This window comes from Bos grunniens, chromosome 25, assembly GCF_055505025.1.
Source record: "Bos grunniens cultivar Pamir isolate PY7600 chromosome 25, Bosgru_T2T1.0, whole genome shotgun sequence".
Taxonomy (NCBI): Eukaryota; Metazoa; Chordata; class Mammalia; order Artiodactyla; family Bovidae; genus Bos; species Bos grunniens.
The window spans coordinates 42,288,617-42,307,235 of record NC_141189.1 but is presented as its reverse complement, the minus strand read 5'-3'; the positions used below and the strand labels follow the sequence as shown (position 1 = coordinate 42,307,235).

Genomic DNA, 18,619 nt, shown 5'->3' with positions numbered 1-18,619 from the left:
AACCCCCTCGCCGGGCCCTCAGCCGAGACCAACCCCCCGCCCCGCCCCTGCAGAACCCGGCGTTTCCCGCGCACCCGGGCTCTTTGCCTTCAGCCGTGGGAGGGCCCGGGCCCCCCGAGACTGCTCCTGGGCTCGGCGGGCGATCGGGGTGTGCTGGTCGCCGCCTCAGCCGCGCGAGCCCTTCCCAGGCCGCACGGGCCTCCGCCGCCAGTCCCCGGGGCCCGGCACTGCCTCCCGCGGGCGGCCCCCGCTCTGGGACGCGCGGCACTGGAGTCTGCGGCAACAGTCCGCGACTGAGGGACGCGCGCTACGCGCGGCGTGCTGTGTGGCCAGAACCCCTGAGGGTCGCCCCGGAACCCGCGACACGGGCCCGGGACCCGGGGGAAACGGGACGCGAACGGACCGACCGCTTCCGGCGTCTTGGAGCAGCCATCGCCCCGCCCCTTCCGGCGTCGGCGACCCGGATCTTGGGCCTGAGCCGGGGAGGGTCCCTGCGGCGGGACGCCCCTAAGCCAGTGCCCCGCAGCCATGGAGCAGGACGACCCGGCCGAGGCGCTGACGGAGCTGCGCGAGCGGCGGCCGGGCCCGTTGGAGCTGCTGCAGGTGGCGGCGGGCTCGGGCCTGGCCGTCTACGCCGTGTGGGCGCTGCTGCTGCAGCCCGGCTTCCGCCGCGTGCCGCTGCGCCTGCAGGTGCGGGGCCGGGGTGCGGCGGGCCAGCGCCGGCCGGGTGGGCTGGGCTGGGGCGGGTCGCTGAGCGCAGGTGTGAGGCGGAGGGTGCTGCTGCGCCGGGCCGGCGGGGCTGTGGGGTGGAGCTCGCTTCAAGTGGGACCTGACAGCCCTCGCCCAGAGAGGAGGCCTGGGAGGCGGGCCCCACCCTCACAGCCCCGTCTTCCGCGTCCAGGTGCCGTATGTCGGCGCGAGTGCCAGGCAGGTGGAGCACGTGTTGTCGTTGCTGCGAGGCCGTCCTGGGAAGACAGTGGACCTGGGCTCTGGGGACGGCAGGATTGTAAGGACTGTGTGTGTTGGGGACATCTTTGCTATAACCTTTTCTGTGAGCGCGCCTCCGCGTCTCTTGGTCCTGACTCTCTGGGCCCACAGGTGCTGGCTGCCCACAGGTGCGGCCTCCGCCCCGCTGTGGGCTACGAGCTGAACCCCTGGCTGGTGGGACTGGCGCGGCTGCGTGCCTGGAGGGCAGGCTGTGCTGGCAGTGTCCGCTACCACCGTGAGGACCTCTGGAAGGTAACCTAGGGAGCCCTGGATCCCCTCAGACCCCACGCCTGATCTCCATGCTTCCAGTTCTGGCATGGCCGCTCTGCTGACAGCGCCGGGTTCCTCTTACCACCTGGCAGGCTGGGGCTGGGCCTTGGAAGCTGTGGTGACTCCATGCCCACCAAACCTCTTTCCCAGCTGGGGTGACTTCCTCTTCCTGCAGGTGAGCCTGAGGGACTGCCATAATGTGTCTGTGTTCCTGGCTCCTAGTGTGGTAGGTCTGGGGTTTGCTGACTTCATGGGACGCCCAGGCCATCCCCAGTGTAGGCACTGGACCTGGAGGAGCTGCTAGGGGGAGCCATGTCCCCCTGGCCCACGCCACCCTCCCCTCTCTCCCACAGCTCCCATTGCTGGAGGACAAGCTGCAGGCAGAGTTGCCTGCAGGAGCCCGCGTGGTGTCTGGGCGCTTCCCCCTCCCCACCTGGCAGCCTGTGGCTGTGGTAGGTGAGGGCCTGGACCGAGTCTGGGCCTATGACATCCACAGAGGTGGGCCCGCTGGGCAGGCTGTGCCAGGGCCCAGTTCTGCCTCCGTACTTGGAACCCCCAATTCTCAGAATGGCTGACTGCAGGCATTAAAGACTCTGGGCTCCACCCTGATTCTCTCTTTTTTTTTTTTAATATTTATTTGGTTATGCTGGGTCTTAGTTGCAGCAGTGGGATGTTTTGAGAACTCTTAGTTGTGGCATGTGGGATCTAGTTCCTTGATCAGGCATTGAACCAGGGTGCCCTGCATTGGGAGTGTGGAGACTTAGCCACTGGACCACAAGGGAAGACCCCACCCTGCTTCTTGTTGGCTGGAGGGCTGGGTGAAGTCATCTAGGGGGTGCTGTGGGGAGAGCGCCATGCTGGCTGACTATGAAGAGCTCTCCTCCAGGTTTGCCTGTTGACCAGTTAGTGGTTGCAGGTCCTTGGGTGCTGGGGCTTGTCTGAAGGTATGGCCCCCACTTTCCAGGGGTCCCCTGTACCCACCAGCTTTCTCAGCCTCAGGATCTCCTGCTTGTACCTGCTCAGAGAAACCAGGTTAGTCACCTGCCTAGTTGTGGACAAGCCCTGCTGCCAGTGCCTGGAACCGAGGTCCCCGAATCCCAGGCCCACCTTCCCAGGTGCTGGTCCACATACTCCTGTAGCTCAGAAAGCTGCTCCTCTGCCATCGTGGCGCGGACCAGCAGCTGTGCCCGCTCCCGCTCCAGCTCTGCCTGGCGTGGGGGACACAAGCCATGAGCTAGGCTCATTGTGAGGAGGGGCCTCGGGCCAGGCTCTGCTCACTACCTGGGTGCCACGGGCGAACTCCTGTAGATTCTGGCGGATCTGGGCCCAGGACGCAGCTTCCAGGCCCCTTGAGGGGAGGCAGAGAGGTGGGCATGAGAGCTGGCATTGACCCAAGTGCTGATCAACAACCCTGCTCAAGTCAGGGCCCTGCGGTCCTTGAGGTTCCTCCTGGCAGCAAGTTTGGGGTGGCCCTGCCTGAGTCTTGGCGCCAGCTCTGTATGGCAGGGGGTGGGGGTGGGGGCCCCACTGGCCACTCAGAAAGCTGAGCCACCGGGCCAGCTTGGACAGTGACTGCAGTGTCAGTAAGGAGGCTTCATGTTGGGAACATGAAAGCACAAAGGCTGTGAAAGTAACCAGGCAGCTGCTCCTGCCTTGTCCTGGGTCGGGCCCTCTTCTGTCCACACCCCCAGTGGTCTACAGCTGGGGTCCTGAGTCTCAGGTGAGATGTCCATTCCTTGGGGCGTCTCCCTGACCCTCCCATTCAAGGTTAGCCCCTCTCCTGTCAGGACCCCTCCTCACTCCAGGCGCTTGGTTTTCTGAGATAGTGTCTCCTAAGCAGGCCGAGACTGGAAGTCACAGCTAGATCACTTTATTTGCTGCAGCAACCAGAACACTGCCCCTGTAGTTAGCTTCCAGAATAAATGGGTCCCCCCAGCACCCACACTAGGTACTCACTGTGGCTCTACTGTGCCCCCCTGGGAGACTTCACTGGATCCCTTCTGTGGGAACAAGAGCAGGGGTTGCTAAACAGGGCAGTCTGCTCCAAGGCCTGGGGGTTTGGGCTTGGCTGAGCCTGGAAGGGGTCCTGGGGTGGGTTAGGGGGCAGCAGGGAGGGGTCACCTGGGCCTTGAGCTTCTGGAGCTCCTTCTCCAGCCTGGCCTGGTCCTCCGTCTGGTGGCTGGATTCGGTGACTGTGCTCAGGGGCAGCAGCGCCACATCCGAGGGAGCCGCACCAAAGGCAGCCCTGGGGGTCCCCTGGGCTCTGAAAGGGTTCACCAGCATTTGCTGCACACTAAGCCCCACACCGGGTCTCACAGGGCCGTCTGCCCCCCGATGCCCGCCTCAGGGAGGGGCCATCCACCCCCAGGTGCCAGTCTCAGGGAGGGGCCCACCTGTGGGCGGTCAGCAGCTCCTCATGCCTCCGGCTCAGATCTGCCAGGCACTTGCGGTAGAAGCGGGCAGCCCGGGCTAGCTGCTGCTCACGGCTGTGATGAGCTGCCCTAATGTCCTCCAGAGTGGTCTCCAGGAATGTCCGAAGGGCTGCGGCTGTGGGCTTCGGGCCTGCGCCATCTGCGTATCCCTGGAGGAGGCGGGGCCAGGACCGGGAAGGGCGGGGCTTGGTCGGATCCAATCTCCCTCTTAACTCCCGCCCTAGAGCTGGTCTGAGGATAGTGTGCTGGGTAGGCCTGAAGTCTCTCTAACAAGGTCAGGAGTCTCAGAGGTGGTTGATCGCGGTCAGGCCAGGCTCAGGCTCCCCAGGACCCAGAGGCCTCCCACCCAGTACGAGGCCACCCCTCGGTGCTCACGGCCACGGTTTGGGCGCAGTGCTGCAGTCGGATGGCATACGCTTCGTTCAGCTTCTTGAGTTGCAGCTGCAGCTGGGCGTTCTCTGCCTCAGCCTGGTGGAGCTGGCCCCGGCAGGAAGACAACACCTGGGGGTGGAGGAGGCCCTGAGTCTGTGTCCCACAGCTGGACTTTGCAGAGCCAGATTGCAAAGCAGGTAGGGCTGGGCCTCACCACGGCTTGTGCAGCCAGTCGCTGCCCAGCTGTCCTGGCCTCCTCCCAGGCTCCCTGCAGCTGCCGGCCCAGGGCTGCCCTGTGGACAAAGTGTGAGGCTCAGCCGGGCCCAGGAAGGATAACCCCCTCTTCCCCTTGAGAACAGCCCCCTCGCTCGCTGGGCCCTCCAGTCCCAGATGAGGGAGGCAACCACTCACACACACGTCTCCAGGGCCTTCTGCTGAGCCCCGTGCTGCTCCTGCACCCGCTTTGCCTCTGCTGGCAGCTGTGGAGCACAGGATGGCTGGCTGGATGAAAGCCCAAGCCCCAGGTCCCCTGTTCCGCCCCACCTCCACCCCAGGCTGGGAGAAACCCTGACAGACCTTCAGGCTGGGTGGCTGCACACCTGTGCCATCCCCCAGCTCCTGTTGCTTGTTCTCTGGGGTCAGGAAGTCTGCGGACTGTGCCTGCACAGAACAGCTGTTTAGGCCTCACTGTTCCTCCCTGGACCCGCTTAGTTTCCACCCAGGCAGCCCCTGCCCCCACCTCCCGCTGTGCACTCCCGGTGACCTGGAGTCTGTGACGGTAGGAGTGTCCCTGCCCCCCGGGCTTGTGCCCGAGCTCCTGTGCCGGGGCCGGGTGGTGCCTTGGATCAGCCTCTGCTGGGGCCGCCTGCACTCCCTGCAGCTCCAGCTCCAGCATGCGGCTCTCCAGCCACAGGACCTGCGTGAGACCAGGTCATTGTCCATCTGGGCATCCACAGGGACGCGGCACACACAGGACAGGTGGGGTGTGTGAGTGTGTACAGACACTGTGCAAGTGTACATAGTCACTCGGGGCATACCTGCACCCCCCCACATGCCCTTGGGATGCCACACCTGGGCACACATCAGTGCCCACCTCACTCTTCAGCTCAAAGATTTCAGCATCGTGCTGCTCCTGCAGGCGCTGGTTTTTGATCTGCAGGTCAACCAGCTCCTTGCAGACCTGGGGTTGGTCAGGGTGAGTCTGTGAGGCCCTGGGGATGCCCTCCCTCCTGCCAGCACCCAGAAGCCCCACACCCACCTGCAGCCGCTGCTCCTCACTCAGCTCTAGGTCTGAGGGAAGCTCTGTCCCAAGGTTGGTGGCCCAGGCTGGGGCACCCCCAGGGACTCCTGGCAGCCAGGCCTCGGCCCGTGGCAGAACCTAGGGAGGCACCACCACTCAACCCCAAGGTTCGTCTCAAGCCCGGGCTGTGGCCTCCACCCTCGCACACCCAGCCTGGCAGAGCTGGGGCAGGCTCTCCAGTGGCCAGGATCAGGCCCAGTTCCTGAGTACATACACCCCTCCTGGCCTGTGAGGGAACAGGGGACACCCCCAAAAGCAGCAGCGTCCTGGGAGGACTCACATTCTCAGTGGCCCGAGGAGGGGGCACTGGGGCTGCCACGTGCTCCATACACAGAAGGGACTGCAGGCTGCCCCGAGCCCGGTGTCGCCTCGACTACCGGCCTGTTACTGCAACACCGTGGCTTGTGTTGCCAAGGCCTCTGTCGCTCCCAGGAGACTCTCGGTGCCCCGCCCACAAGGGCAAGCAGAACAGTGGTTGGTGACACCTTTCCGGCTTCCTTTTCATTATCTGGGAAATTCAGACGGTCACCCCAGCATGTCTCAGGGGCGAGAATGGAATCAGGAGTGCGCAGAAGGCCCAGGCTGGGGAGGTGTGGGACAGCGCACAGGGAGCCGAGCGGCCGCCCCTGTCACTGTTATCCTCAGGCAGCGCGCTTTGCCTTATCATGTGTGTTCCACACTCATTAGGCCCCCAGGCTGAGCGCCGGGACGAGCAGGCGAACAAACGGGAGCCTCCCTACACTCCCAGCCCGACCGAAGACGTCCCAACCCGGGGCCGGGGGACTCGGGAAGACTGGCTCAGCGCGGTGCCAGGAGGGCTTCGCGGAGTAGGCGCCAGAGCTCCGGGCGCGAAAGGCCGGACGAGTGCGCGCGCTCCCTCCGCGCACGCGTGCTCCCTGCGCCGGGCTCGGGTCCCGCGGCGCGCAGGCTCCGGGCCGGCCCCGCGGGCGGGCCCCTCGGGCCCGGGCCGTTGGCGGCGGCGGCGAGAGTGGCGCGCTCCGTCCAGGCCCCGGGATTGGCGCCCGAGGTCCGCCTCTGTCCGGCTGTCCTTCAGGGAGTCCGCGCGACCGGCTGGCGCAACCCACAGAGGTGAGAGGACCTTCGGGAAGTGGGTGGCCGGGCCGGGAGGGTGTCTGGGGCTGGGGCCTGAGGAGCGGCGCTGAGGGCCGGATCCGCAGAGGGGCAGGGTCCGGAGAGGGGCGGGCCCGGGGTTGCGCTGCGCCGGGAGGGCGTGGGGGGCGGGGCCTGGGAAGCAGGCGGGGCCTACTCGGGCAGCGGTCCTACTGGGGGCGGGACCGGAAGAGGGCGTGGTTGTATAGGCGGGGCTTCTGGCGTGGGGGCGGAGCCTGCGGCGGGAGGCGTCTCGGCGAGGGACTGGTCCTCGCAGCTGCAGGTCATCTGGAGCCTGGAGCTTGGCCTTCCAGACGGGCCTCGGGACAGTCCGGGAGCAGCAGCGGGGCTCCTTTCTGGCGTGTGTGTGGAACTGACCCCTCCCGTGCACAGCCCTGCCTAGGGTCTGGAGAGGGCAGCCCCACGCTGAGGAAGGGGCTCAGGAGGTGCGGTGCGGCTGAGCTCTGCGGCCATGAAGGTCAAAGTCATCCCTGTGCTTGAGGACAACTACATGTACCTGGTCATCGAGGAGCGCACGCGGGAAGCTGTGGCCGTGGACGTGGCCGTGCCCAAAAGGGTGAGGGCAGGTTTGAGGCAGCGGGGGCACTGCTGTGGGCCCAGGCACCTTAGGCCCCTCTAGAGGCTCTGGACAACACTGCTGGGGGCAGACCCTCCCCTATTTTCTGGTCTCTGGTTATTTGGAGTTTAGGGTTTCTTGATTTGGGTCTCCTCTGAGGTTAGAGCCATCTCTGGACTTTTTCACCTGGTGCCTGTTTTGTACACAGTGGGTGCTCACTAATTGTCTGCTGGGTCTCCACTGCCCCTAGCACCATCCCATGCCTGGGACACTGTGCACCCAGGCCTGGTGCCCCAATGCAGGCAGCCACCTGGGCCGTCTGCATGTCCCTAACTCCCATCCCTTTCAGCTGCTGGAGATCGTGGGCCGGGAGAGGGTATCACTGACCACTGTGCTGACAACCCATCACCACTGGTGAGTGCTGTAGGGGCAGGGCTGAGGCAGGCGGGTTCACTCCAACCCAGCCCCAAGCCCACGTGATTCCGCTCTCACCCATCCTCAGGGACCACGCTCGTGGCAACGCGGAACTGGCGAGGCTGCTGCCTGGTCTGGTGGTGTTGGGTGCGGACGAGCGCATCTGTGCGCTGACGCGCAGGCTGGCACATGGCGAGGAGCTGCGGGTGAGCGCTCGCCTGGGAGGGACGGGGAGAGAGCCTGGGCCCAACCTCCTCACCTGCTCCTCTGCCACAGTTTGGGGCCATCCACGTGCGCTGCCTCCTGACGCCCGGCCACACCTTGGGCCACATGAGCTACTTCCTGTGGGAAGAGGAATGTCCGGACCCTCCCGCCGTGTTCTCGGGTACTGGCTGCCCTGTACCCACCTGCCCCACCTCCCCGTGCCCCATTCCACTCTCTCTGACCCACCCAACTCCCCAGGGGATGCACTGTCCGTGGCCGGCTGCGGCTCACGCCTGGAGGGCACAGTTCAGCAGATGTACCAGAGCTTGGTGGAGACCCTGGGCACCCTGCCCCCTGAGACAGTGAGCAGTCTGCCCCTTGCCCTCTCATGGCTGTGGGGGCCCGGCTTCCCATATAAGCAGCACGCACTGCACCTGCCTATGCCAGGGTTCAGGATGACTGCCTTCTTGCCAGCTGTGGCAAGAAGTGGACCGGCGAGGGGGTGGGGAGCATCTCTGCCCATGGCAGTGCTGTGCACCCAAGCACCTCGTCTCTCCAGAAGGTGTTCTGTGGTCACGAGCACACACTGGGCAACCTCGAGTTTGCACAGAAAGTGGAGCCTTACAACGACCATGTGAAGGCCAAGCTGTCGTGGGCCAAGGTGTGGCCACTCCTCCACTCTCGGTGGCAAGGTTGGAGGGTGGGGCGGGCTGGGGCCAGGACAGCACTGAGTGTGTGTGTATGGGTGGGGTGTCAGCCATGACTACTGGTCTGGGAGACCAGGCCTGGCTTGGCTGGGGCATTCACCTATCCTAGGCTCTGGGCCACCTGCAGACTGGCCCTCGAGTGCCCACCTTCAGGGCCTAGGCTCAAACCCCCAGGCTGCAGGTGACGGAGCCAAGCTGCCTGGGGCTGCCAGACAAGGCGGTGACTGGGGTCTGTGCTTGTTCCAGCAGAGGGATGAGGACGATGTGCCCACGGTGCCGGCAACCCTGGGCGAAGAACTCCTTTACAACCCCTTCCTGAGGGTGGCGTGAGTACCAGCCAGCATGCTGGGCCCTCGCGTATGGGTGAGGGGGGCTGGGGAGCATGGGGCAGGGCCTGAGCCAGTGCGTCTTGGGGACCTGTGTCCTCCCCAGGCGCCTCGCTGCACAGCAGGCTGGCACGGGGCTGACTTGTGCTCTGGGTCTCCCCTGCACTTATTTGGACATCAGGTGGCAGGGGGCCGGTCCCTGGGCTGTCTCTACCACCACGTCTGGTTCACCCCGTGGGTCCCCTTGAACCCCACAGTGCCCCCTCTCCCCACAGAGAGGAGTCTGTGCGCAAGTTCACAGGGAAGGTGGCCCCATCCGACGTCCTAGATGTGCTCTGCAGGGAGCGAGCGAGCTTCGAGAGGGCGGCTGAGCCGCTGCAGCCACAGGCCCGGGCTCTCCTTGCGCTGCAGTGGGGGCTCCTGAGCACACCCCGGCAGAAGTGAGCTCTACATGGGCCAGGCCACACGGCCATCCTCCCTCGACCCATAGGAGGGCCTGGCCATCCTCAGTCCTGCCCGGCCCCGGAGGGTGGGTGCTCTGGCACTTCTGGGGTTGGACACCCGGCCCCACTCCGGGCCACAGTGAGACAGGGGTGTTTGCACACAGTGCAGTGGGGTGTGCAGGGCTCCTGAACTTCAAATAAAGCTTTGAAAGGCCTTTTTCTCGACGCAGACAGACACTCTTGAAAAGAAGCTGTTTTTACTAGAGATGAGCTCAGGGACGTGCCCCGCCCCAGCCCCAGCCAGTAGGGGTCCAGCTGTGGACACAGGACTCAGCCCCCGGGAGGCAGGTTCTCCGGCCCCAGGCATCACAGCTCCATCAGACACCTGGTGTCGGTGGAGGGGCACCCCACCCCAGGTGGGGTCATGGGCTGGCTGCCTGTGTCCAGCCAGTGTCCTCGGCTGCCCAGTGTGGTAGGTTCCCCAGGCTCTGCTGTGACCTCACCAGCCGGGCAGGTCCAGCCTGTCACCACCACCCCACAGCAGTTTGGGGGGACTCTAGAGATGGAGGGTGAGGAGCCCTCCCACGGGACGAGCTGAGACCCCCTCCCGCACACCCAGGGGGAGCCCAGGTGAGAGCGATCCTGAGTCCCATTGCTCCGAGGGTCCCAGTGTCCCTGCAGCATTTGGGGGCGCCCCTCGGGGTCTCGGGCAGCTGCCCTGCTGGAGACCCCCCACCTTCTCAGGAGTCCTGGTGTTGGTGGCAGTGGACTGGCTGGACCCGTGAGGCCTCTACCACCTGATACTGAGTCCAGAGCCAGCCTTCTCCACAGCGTGGTAGCTGGTGTGCAGCAGGCGGCCAGCCCGCTCCGAGCCTGCACCCTGCAGCCAGCGCTCATACAGCTCCTGGACCCCGGGTGCGTCCTCCGGTGCTTCTGTCCTGACCAGGCCATATAGCCTCTCGACCTGCTGCAGGAGCTCCTTGCCGGGCATGTCAGGGGCCTTGAGCTGTCCCCCGCCATTGAGGCACCCTGTGGCAGAGGGGGGCAGGCGTGGTCACAGAGAATGCCGGCCGGCGCACAGGGTCCCGGGGGCCCCCTGCCCATAGCTACCTGCCGGGCAGGCCATGACCTCCACGTAGTGGTAGGGGCAGCGCCCGCGCTTGAGCTTCTGCACCAGGTTCTGGATGTTGCGGAAGCCGTAAGCTGCGGCAAAGTGCAGCAGGACTTGGCCCTCCCTCTCCAGAATCACCTCCTGGAGGTCCTTGTTCCTGAGGGCACAGACCTGGCTGTCCACACAGCATACCAGGCTCACTCCCGGTGGGGGCGGTGAGGGGGGAGGGGAAGAAGCTCCTTCCCACCAGTGGGGCAGGCAGTCCCAGCCTCAGGTTCCTGGTCTGTAGAATGGGAACCCCGCCTTCCCAAGGTCAGACGAGCCCCAGCCCACCCTCCCTGGAGTGGGGGCTCACATCAGGACACAGTGTGTGCCAGGAGCTCCGTCCCGCCCTCGTGCAGCCCAGTGCTGTGGGTAGGGACACTGAGCTCTACCGTGAGGAGACCCAGGGCTCGGGAGTGCTCGTCCCATCACCTGAGCCAGAGTGCAGGGCCCGGCTCCGGCCCTCCCCACTGACCTCAGGGGTCTGTAGGTGACCTCAGTGACATGGATCCCGAAGAGCTCCTGGGCTGCATGCCGGAACACGTGCTCCAGGTAGCCCCCTGAGCCCCCGCCCTGATGGCTGGTGGGCTCCTGGGCAGAGGCACTGCTGCACCTGGGGAAGAGGCCAGGCCTCAGGTGGTGTTGGGGCTGCTGCCCACCGAGGCCTTGCAGCAACCTCTGTCTCAGGTTTGAGAGTGTTTGCTTTCTAAGCGCAAGATGAGTCAGAGCCCAAGGCCTTGAGGGTGTGTTGGGCAGAGGCTTGTGTGGCAAAGGACTGTCCCCTCCGTCGTACCACCTGTCCTGGGGGAGCTCAGACCTGTGTGAAGTCAGGGTCAGCTCTGACGACCATCAGCCAGTTGTCCACAGGCTGCCTCGGGATCTCAAGCATCTTGGACACCGAGACACACGAGGGGCCGAGGGAGGCCAGGCCAGAGAAAAGGGAGGAGGCCAGTGCCTGCGTTGAGGGCCACGGCCCCTCCTGCCGCCTGCCCAGACCTGCGAGACCCCCCGGGTGGAGAGCACCCAGTGCTGGGTGAGCTTACAGCTCCTCCAACAGGGCCGGTGATGACGTACAGACTGTCCAGAGGAGCCGGCTCCAGCTCTGACAGCGAGACCCCTTCTTCTTCCAGCAGCTTGAAGACTTCGCCTGCAGGAGACCACAGCACAGACACGCTTCAGCTGAGTCTCAGGAGCGACAGAGACCATTACAGACGCACGGCTCCCAGTCACAGCGCTGGCTGGCCCGGGCCCGCACCTGTGGTGATGACACAGTCCACGTCGCGTGTCTGGTGCTCCTGGCTGAAGAAGTCGGGTCTGGAGGCTTCCAGCTTTTTGTCATAGCAGGGCATTACTGTCGCGTGGTAGACCTTGTCGGGGGTCAGATGCTGTGTGCAGGGTGTGGCAGTGAGGCGGCGGTGCAGGGCTGATGGGGGGCACCGCAGGGGGGCTCACTCTGGGTCCCCGTTACCTGCTGCTGGGCGAAGAAGTCCTTGACCAGGGAGCCCATGACCTGCTGCGGGGACCGTGCCGTGCTGATGTGGGGGAGGAGGGTGCTCCCGTGGGTCTTCTCCGCGTAGCAGATCCAGCCTGAGGCCGATGCGGGGTGTGAGCAGGGCAGTGAGGTGACTTCCGGGGGTGGTTGACTCATGCAAGGGGTTAGGGTCCCACCAAAGAGCCCTCTGCTCTGCTCTTGCCAACACGTGTCTCTGGTGTCCCCATGATCACCCCTCAGGAACTGAAGTGGCTCCAGGTAACCCTCAGGTGGCTCCTGCCGAAGAGCCCCCACCCTCCTCACCACGTCCAGCTACCGGCCGCGGGCGCACACCTGGGCAGGCAGAAGTCAGCACGGGCAGGGCCTGCTCGGGGTCGGCCTGTCCTCGGAACCGCCGCACAAACTCCCACTGGCTCTCGAGGAGGCTGAAGTTCCTTGAGAAGGCGGTGTCGAACACGTAGTGTGCGCCTGTGAGGGAGCACCCACCTCACCCCTGGAAGGACGGCTGCGCCCGGGGTGGGCGGGTGTCACGGGATGCGTCGGTGGTGGACGCCCGGCGCCCTGCCTCTGAGGTCTGGCCTGCAGGTGCCAGGCCGCACCCCACACACGCCAGCACAGCCGCCTGCACTGGGCCCCCTATGCCCTCCCAGCCCTGCCCCCGGCGTGCAGGGGCCGACCAGGGGCCGAATTCAGGCCTGAGAACCATGCCTTGGTGGTAATAATTTAAAAACGAAGTAAAGAATAGGTGAACTCCAGGCTCGGGGATGTGCAACATCAAAATTCAGGGTTTTTTTTTTATTAAAAGGCCCTGCTCTCAATCATCACAATAGAAGCTCAAGCTGAGTTGACCTCCAACAGAGCTTCTGATGCACTTAAGTCCAGTAACAGCCAGGTGTCACCTCAGTCCCGTGCCCATGCGGGAGCTCGCCGAGCTGCAGCACCTACCTATTTTTTTAAAGAATGCTGTTAATTTCCTGGCGGTGTCCGTAGGATTCAGCTGAAACCTCACAGCCAGTGACGCTCTGGACTGGGGCGAGACCGAGATGACAACCAGCTTCTGCTGATCAGGTGCTGCCGTCTGCAAAGCATGGGACCCACGGCTCGCTCTGTGGGGTTTACAGCCTGACCACATCTGCTGCTGCTGCTAAGGCGCTTCATTCGTGTCCAACTCTGTGCGACCCCATAGACGGCAGCCCACCAGGCTCCCCCGTCCCTGGGATTCTCCAGGCAAGAACACTGGAGTGGGTTGCCATTTCCTCCTCCAACGCATGAAAGTGAAAAGTGAAAGTGAAGTCGCTCAGTCGTGTCCGACCCGACTCCTAGCAACCCCATGGACTGCAGCCCACCAGGCCCCTCCGTCCATGGGATTTTCCAGGCAAGAGTACTGAAGTGGGTTGCCATTGCCTTCTCCGCTGACCACATCAGGGCGTGTCAATATTGCAAACACACAGAACTCGAAGTTTAGGGTTAACACTTCAATGCCAGGAGTCCCCAGGAGACACAGGACAAGTAGCACCAGATGAGCTGCCTTAACGACACTAGTAAAGACGGCCCACTGCTCACCTTATTGGCACCTAGAACCTTCCGCAGCTCCTCGTGGCTCTGCTGAGTGATAAGCACAGTCTCCGCTGAGGTGACACAGCCACTGCACGCCAGGCAGTCGTCCAGCGAGATCTTGGCCTTCTCCAGCTTCTTCATCCCTCCATCCTGGAAGCACGAGAACCCAGTACCCCAAGGGCCCTTCCACACGAGGACACAGCGCGCTCAGGATGACGTGACCCATGGGAGAGCTTCATTCTCTGGCTCACAGCGCTGACAAGCAGCGTGGTAGTTGGCTGGCTTTATGTGCCGTAAGTTTTTAGAAAGTAAATATTTAGTACAGAAATACATATATATGTTCTAAACTTTCCTAGAGGCACCATGCTAACTTGGGTACAAACGTGGCTGGCGTATTGTATTAAAGAGCCTTGCTGCCCACTAGGGGAGGGACATGAACATTAAATGTGCAAAGAAGCAGCCAACTCATCACTGGTCCCCAGACTGTGCCTATGGGGACAGGAAAGTGCTGTGGGGACAGGAAAATGCTCAAGGCCAGGCTCTGAAAGGAGAAGGAAGAGAAAGGCAAGGGCGAAGATGAAAGAAGAAAGGACAGAGGGACAGGGAGGAGGTGGTGGGAGCCTGTATCCCCCAACACCTGCACAGAGAAGAGTGGGCGAGGCAGGCAAGGGGCAGTTAGGACGCCAGACTCAGCCAGACAGTCGAGGACTGGGCGTTCACACTGGCCTCCAGGCCGACGGCTGGGCAGCTCTGAGCCGCAAACGGGCCCAGCAGAGCCCTCGCTTCCTCTGCACACACGGGAGTGGTCTGAGTCAGGGCCGGGAAAGCTTCAGGGGCCCAAACTGTGACTGGGGGCTGACTAGCCGGGACCCCCTCCCAGCCCACTCACGAGGCCCACGTTGCACTACAGTGGCAGTCTGAGTTCAGGGTGCTTTCCCGGCCCGGCCAGCCTCGAGGCCAACAGGGACTGATGTGCTTTGGCCTTCCCTCCAGGTCAACCCCTGCTGCCCTGGAGCAGGGCCCCCGGCCCCATGAAGGACCCCGCCTCCCATGCTTGCTGGGCTCGGGCGGGACCCCAGCTGGGCTGCCAGGTCACCCTCCAGGGCTGAGTAAACATGGACTCCTTCCCCGGAATCGCTGGCTCCTGCTGTCTGGCCCCACCGCGAGCCATCCTGTGGCTCCTCGCCTGCTGGGGGGGACCCCTGGGCCAGTGCGCCCAGTGGTGCCTGTAGTCCTCGGGACAGCATGGGTGTTCTCGCGGACCCAAATGGCAGACAGTCGGGGTGTCAACTTTAACGCCGTGGGACCAGGGTCTTGGCATTGCTCAATTACACAGGAAGTAGGTTTCACTAAGAACAAGTGGTCTGGACTAAAAAATGTTACACAATTAGAACTTGAGAGAGAGGGATGCCGGAACTGCCACCTCTGCAAAGAGCCCTCTGCAGTGCACACCTGAGAAAGGGCTGGTGACACGTGGAAGGTGCCATGGTCACTGCACCTGTCACTGGACAGAGCAGCTGGGCTGGAACTTACCTGACTGACTTGGAAGTAACTCCCGTCATCTTCGATGTGGATCTTGGCCACGCCGCTTCCAGGCCTCCTATCCACCTTCATGGGCTTGATGCAGTCCTACCCGTAAAAGACCCGAAGAGCGCCTGAGCGCACAGCGGCGGAGGGGCCCCAACACCGACTGGAACGAAAACTCTGCCCTGATTCCGGCCTTCCTGCCGCAGAAGCAGTCTTGGCACTGTGGCTGCTTACCCTACTCGCGCGCGTTCAGACACTGCCCTGCCTGTCGAGCGCATAAGGTCGCTGACCTGATGCAGGTGCGGGCGCTGTGGCCAACCTAACTGTCCGCGGACACCGCCAGTAAATGGCGGGTGGGGCACCGCACGGAGGGCCAGTGTTTCATTGGAGGCCGAGGGTCGGCAGAAAAGCTCTGCCTCGCCCAGTTCCTGGAAGATGGTTCCTTTCTCCCCAATTCCTCTCTGCCTAAGAGGAAGCTCGCGGGCCGTCGCGTTCCCAGCGAGCAGCCTCGGAAAGCCTTGGCAGGAGGTCCGTCCGGCCTCTCGCGCTCCCCCCGACACGCCTCTGCCGAGCCCTGGTCCCGCGCGGCTGCCGGCAACCGATAAGCGGGGCAGCAGGGGAGGAGGCCGGCCCTCACGTGCGGCTGGCCTGTCCCCTTGGGGACACGCTCTGTCTCCTCCCCCGGGAGGTCGACACCTACGCCGACCACAGCGCTGACCGCAGCGGAACGCCCCCCCTTGCCCTCGCGGCGGGGCGAGGAGCCGGCCAGGGAAGTTCGGCGGGGCCTCCCGGCCCCGAGCTGGTTGTCGTGGCCGCCTGGGAAGGGGACCCGGAAACCGCGGGGCTGTGCGACCCAACAGGCCCCCCGATCCCGAGCCCCTCTCTCGGGGGAGACCGCGGCGGAGAGGACTCCTTGCGCGAAGCAGCCGCCCGGCCCGCCCACCTGAGACGGCGCGATGAAGTCGTCCAAGTCCGTCAGCTGCAGGGCCCCGCTGAAGGGCGACGCCATGGCGCCACACTACCGCCGGCCCCGGCCCGGACGGCGTCGCCAAACGCCGCGAAACAGCGAGGCAGTTCCGCCACACTGCCGGAAAGCGCCGCGTGCGCATGCGCGGCTGGCCCCGCGGCCGGGCTCCCGGGGGCGCGCGCCCCCTGCTGGCGGGCCGGTCCTCTGCACCCCGCGCCAGCGAGGGCCGCGGGGAAGGAGCCGCGCCTCTTTCGGGGCTTCGGGCTCGCCTCCCCCAGTCTCAGCCCCGGCCGGTGCAGGGCCCCGCAGCTCTGGGAGGGTGTGTGCTCAATTACGTGGTCGTGTCCGACGCCTTTGCAACCCCATGGGGGCTCTGTCCATGGAGTTTCCCAGGCAAGAACACTGGCGTGGGTTGCCAGTTCCTCCCCCAGGGGATCTTCCCCACCCGAGGATCGAACCCGCGTCCCCTGCGTTGGCAAGCCCGCCCCCGGTTATTCCGGAGACCAGCCTGAGAAAAGCCCTTTTCTCTGTGGAACGCGGATAGAACGCTGCTGGCTGGACTCAATTCTTGAGTGGTCCTATATATTTTTTTAAAGTCTTTATTATTATTATTATTTTCATTTTGGCTGCGCTGGGTCTCCATTCCGGCGCTCGGCGCTAGGGGCATCCCTTCTTGCAGAGTCCTGGCTCTGGAGCACAGGGGCGGCAGCTGCGGCTTGGGCTTGGCTGCCCCGTGGCGTGTGGCATGTTAGTCCCCGACCAGGGATAGAAGCTATGTCCGCTGCATGGGAAAGTGGATTCTCAACCACTGGACCACCAGGGACGTCTCCGTCATATACATTTAATGACCACTTCTTATGGGGGCTTTCCAGAAAACTCCAGTGGTCGAATCTGGTGCATCCTAGGGCCCCACTTGGGCCCAGCCCTGAAGGTACCCTGGCAGGGTCAGCCCCAGACTATCCCCTGGGCATGATCTCACGTTTTGGGAGCCCATCCCGTCCTCCGCTCTAGGTGTCTTGTCCTGACGTGGGCGCTACCTGCTGACTCTTCACCTGCCTGTGGATTAAGTGTGGAGTCCAGGGCGCAGCAGCCCACAAGCTGGCGTGACCTTCTCCAGCCCCTGCAGCTGCTCCTCTTGGCTCCCAGGATGGGAGTTCCTTCTCAGCATCAAGAGGGGTTTTCCCAAGGAGCTGTAAGGTGGGCTTCCGCCCCGGCATCCCCTCCATGTCCTGGCAACATCTGACTAAGGTCTGGGGTACAGCTCCTGAAATCTTGACAGTCTCATTATTGTGTGTGTGCTCAGTCGTATCTGATTCTTTGAGACCCCACGGACTGTAGCCCACCTGTAGCCCCACTGTAGCCCACAGACGGGCCCCTCTGTCTGTGGAATTTTCCAGCCAAGATTATTGGAGTGGGTTGCCATTTTTTACTCCAGGGAATCTTCCCAACCCAGGGATCAAACCCACGTCTCACACATTGGCAAGTGGATTCTTTACCGCTGAGCTACCAGGGAAGACCTGTTATGTATGTTTTAACACAATTTTAAAATTACTAATGTATTATGTTAAAAACCATTGAATCACACACTCCAAATGGGTGAATTGCATATTGCGTGGTAAGTGTATTTATATCTCTTTAAAGCTATTTTTAAAAATGGCAGGGGCAGGCTGCCCCTCAAGCTGGCTACCCCAAGAGGCCCCCAGAGGCCCAGGCAGTAAGCACACCCTGGTCTACCCCTGTAGGAGGGCCTGGGGGAGTGCCAGAGCCAGCTTCTGGGGAAAAAAGCTGAACGGGTTTCTGACCTCTCTCTCTGACACACACATACACACGATGAGGGCAGGTCTTCCTCCTGCCTGCTCTGAGTAGAGCCAAGAGCGGGGACTTTTCAGCCCCTCGGGGTATTTTATTAACTCACAGCCATGTCCCTAGAGCCCCTAGGCTCTTGTGCCAGCAATACACCTCGCCTCCAGTGCGTGTGCCCTCACATTTTGCAAATTATTTCATCATCATCATTATCGAGCGTTCACCTTGCGCTTCCCATGTGCAATGCCAGTGTTTACACACGTGGGGGACCGTGAGGGCCAGATGAGGACACAGGGAGGGGCTGAGGCTCTTGAGGCCGGGTTGGTAGGCCTGAGCACGTTCTCTGACGCTCTGGCTGTGTGTGGGCACCCCTGTCCCTGAACCCGAGCTGGTGCAGAGCTCGTCCTCTGCTCTGGCCATGCCCACAGGACCTGCTTTGTCCAAACCTGATCATCGAGCGTCTGGTGGTTGGACAGGAGCGGGTGGGGTTTCTCCCAAGGCATGTGGATCTACTGAGCCCTCCTGCCCGTGGACTCAGTTTCACCCTGTGAGGAGTGGGAACCGTGCGGCTGCGGGGACAAAACCACAGCTGGGAGGCTTAAAACCACAGAAGAGTTTTCTCTCGTGGTCTGGGGGCCTGAAGTCTGAAATCAATGTGCTGGCAGGCCTGGGCCCCGCTAATGGCTCCAGGGGGATCCGTCCCACCCTCCAGCCTCTGGACGTCCATGCCTCCCTGGGCATGGGCTACGTCACTCCAGCCTCTGTCCCCGTTGTCACATGGCTCCTGTGTCTCCCCCCTTCTCTGATCCTGTGAGGATCCCTAGGTTCAGGACCCTAATCCAGGATGAGCTTCTCTCCAGAGCCTTGACTTAATTATGTCTACAAAGGCTCTTTTTCCAAATAAGGCCCCATCCACGGGTTCTGCTGGAAAGCACCATTCAGTCCACCGCAGGCCACATGTCCACGTTTTCATGGGAA

General features: G+C 63.3%; 4 protein-coding genes across 31 annotated transcripts; 2 read left to right on the top strand and 2 right to left on the bottom strand.

Annotated features, from left to right (window-relative positions):
• Positions 1–454: 454 nt before the first annotated feature.
• Positions 455–1,866, top strand: ANTKMT (adenine nucleotide translocase lysine methyltransferase). Of its 11 annotated transcripts, none has more exons than XR_015154934.1 (5): positions 455–690; positions 902–1,006; positions 1,116–1,239; positions 1,433–1,483; positions 1,611–1,866. XR_015154934.1 is itself a non-coding variant. In XM_086376612.1 (5 exons), the coding sequence occupies exons 1-5, from the start codon at positions 529–531 to the stop codon at positions 1,830–1,832; spliced, it is 681 nt and encodes a 226-aa protein (XP_086232738.1). In that variant the 5' UTR covers positions 455–528; the 3' UTR covers positions 1,833–1,866. The 11 variants fall into 11 exon arrangements, 3 of the variants coding, with proteins under 3 accessions (XP_086232738.1, XP_086232741.1, XP_086232739.1); XR_015154937.1 differs by lacking the exon at positions 1,433–1,483 and adding an exon at positions 1,350–1,432; XR_015154936.1 differs by having other exon boundaries at positions 1,350–1,483.
• CCDC78 (coiled-coil domain containing 78) lies at positions 1,867–6,245 on the bottom strand. 9 transcript variants are annotated; one of them, XM_086376567.1, is made up of 14 exons: positions 5,642–6,128; positions 5,320–5,439; positions 5,155–5,241; positions 4,825–4,977; positions 4,638–4,721; positions 4,473–4,540; positions 4,276–4,354; positions 4,065–4,190; positions 3,651–3,838; positions 3,379–3,520; positions 3,214–3,257; positions 2,539–2,605; positions 2,365–2,465; positions 1,867–2,272 (listed from the first exon to the last, which is right to left on the bottom strand). In XM_086376567.1, the coding sequence occupies exons 1-14, from the start codon at positions 5,687–5,689 to the stop codon at positions 2,161–2,163; spliced, it is 1,419 nt and encodes a 472-aa protein (XP_086232693.1). In that variant the 5' UTR covers positions 5,690–6,128; the 3' UTR covers positions 1,867–2,160. The 9 variants fall into 9 exon arrangements, with proteins under 9 accessions (XP_086232693.1, XP_086232692.1, XP_086232695.1 ...); XM_086376566.1 differs by having other exon boundaries at positions 4,801–4,977; positions 5,642–5,826; XM_086376573.1 differs by having other exon boundaries at positions 2,060–2,272; positions 2,365–2,461; positions 4,801–4,977; positions 5,642–5,826.
• Positions 6,246–6,264: 19 nt separating this feature from the next.
• Positions 6,265–9,379, top strand: HAGHL (hydroxyacylglutathione hydrolase like). Of its 6 annotated transcripts, none has more exons than XM_086376603.1 (9): positions 6,265–6,450; positions 6,865–7,048; positions 7,398–7,462; positions 7,551–7,668; positions 7,739–7,847; positions 7,925–8,028; positions 8,229–8,327; positions 8,623–8,699; positions 8,975–9,379. In XM_086376603.1, the coding sequence occupies exons 2-9, from the start codon at positions 6,944–6,946 to the stop codon at positions 9,141–9,143; spliced, it is 846 nt and encodes a 281-aa protein (XP_086232729.1). In that variant the 5' UTR covers positions 6,265–6,450; positions 6,865–6,943; the 3' UTR covers positions 9,144–9,379. The 6 variants fall into 6 exon arrangements, 4 of the variants coding, with proteins under 4 accessions (XP_086232729.1, XP_086232727.1, XP_086232728.1 ...); XM_086376601.1 differs by having other exon boundaries at positions 8,620–8,699; XM_086376602.1 differs by having other exon boundaries at positions 8,226–8,327.
• Positions 9,380–9,382: 3 nt separating this feature from the next.
• On the bottom strand, positions 9,383–15,908 carry CIAO3 (cytosolic iron-sulfur assembly component 3). 5 transcript variants are annotated; one of them, XM_086376577.1, is made up of 11 exons: positions 15,815–15,908; positions 14,878–14,973; positions 13,351–13,494; positions 12,733–12,865; positions 12,121–12,292; positions 11,764–11,882; positions 11,551–11,680; positions 11,339–11,442; positions 10,771–10,908; positions 10,253–10,410; positions 9,383–10,171 (listed from the first exon to the last, which is right to left on the bottom strand). In XM_086376577.1, the coding sequence occupies exons 7-11, from the start codon at positions 11,632–11,634 to the stop codon at positions 9,933–9,935; spliced, it is 723 nt and encodes a 240-aa protein (XP_086232703.1). In that variant the 5' UTR covers positions 11,635–11,680; positions 11,764–11,882; positions 12,121–12,292; positions 12,733–12,865; positions 13,351–13,494; positions 14,878–14,973; positions 15,815–15,908; the 3' UTR covers positions 9,383–9,932. The 5 variants fall into 4 exon arrangements, 3 of the variants coding, with proteins under 3 accessions (XP_086232703.1, XP_086232702.1, XP_086232701.1); XR_015154920.1 differs by having other exon boundaries at positions 12,121–12,255; XM_086376576.1 differs by having other exon boundaries at positions 11,370–11,442.
• Positions 15,909–18,619: the final 2,711 nt, after the last annotated feature.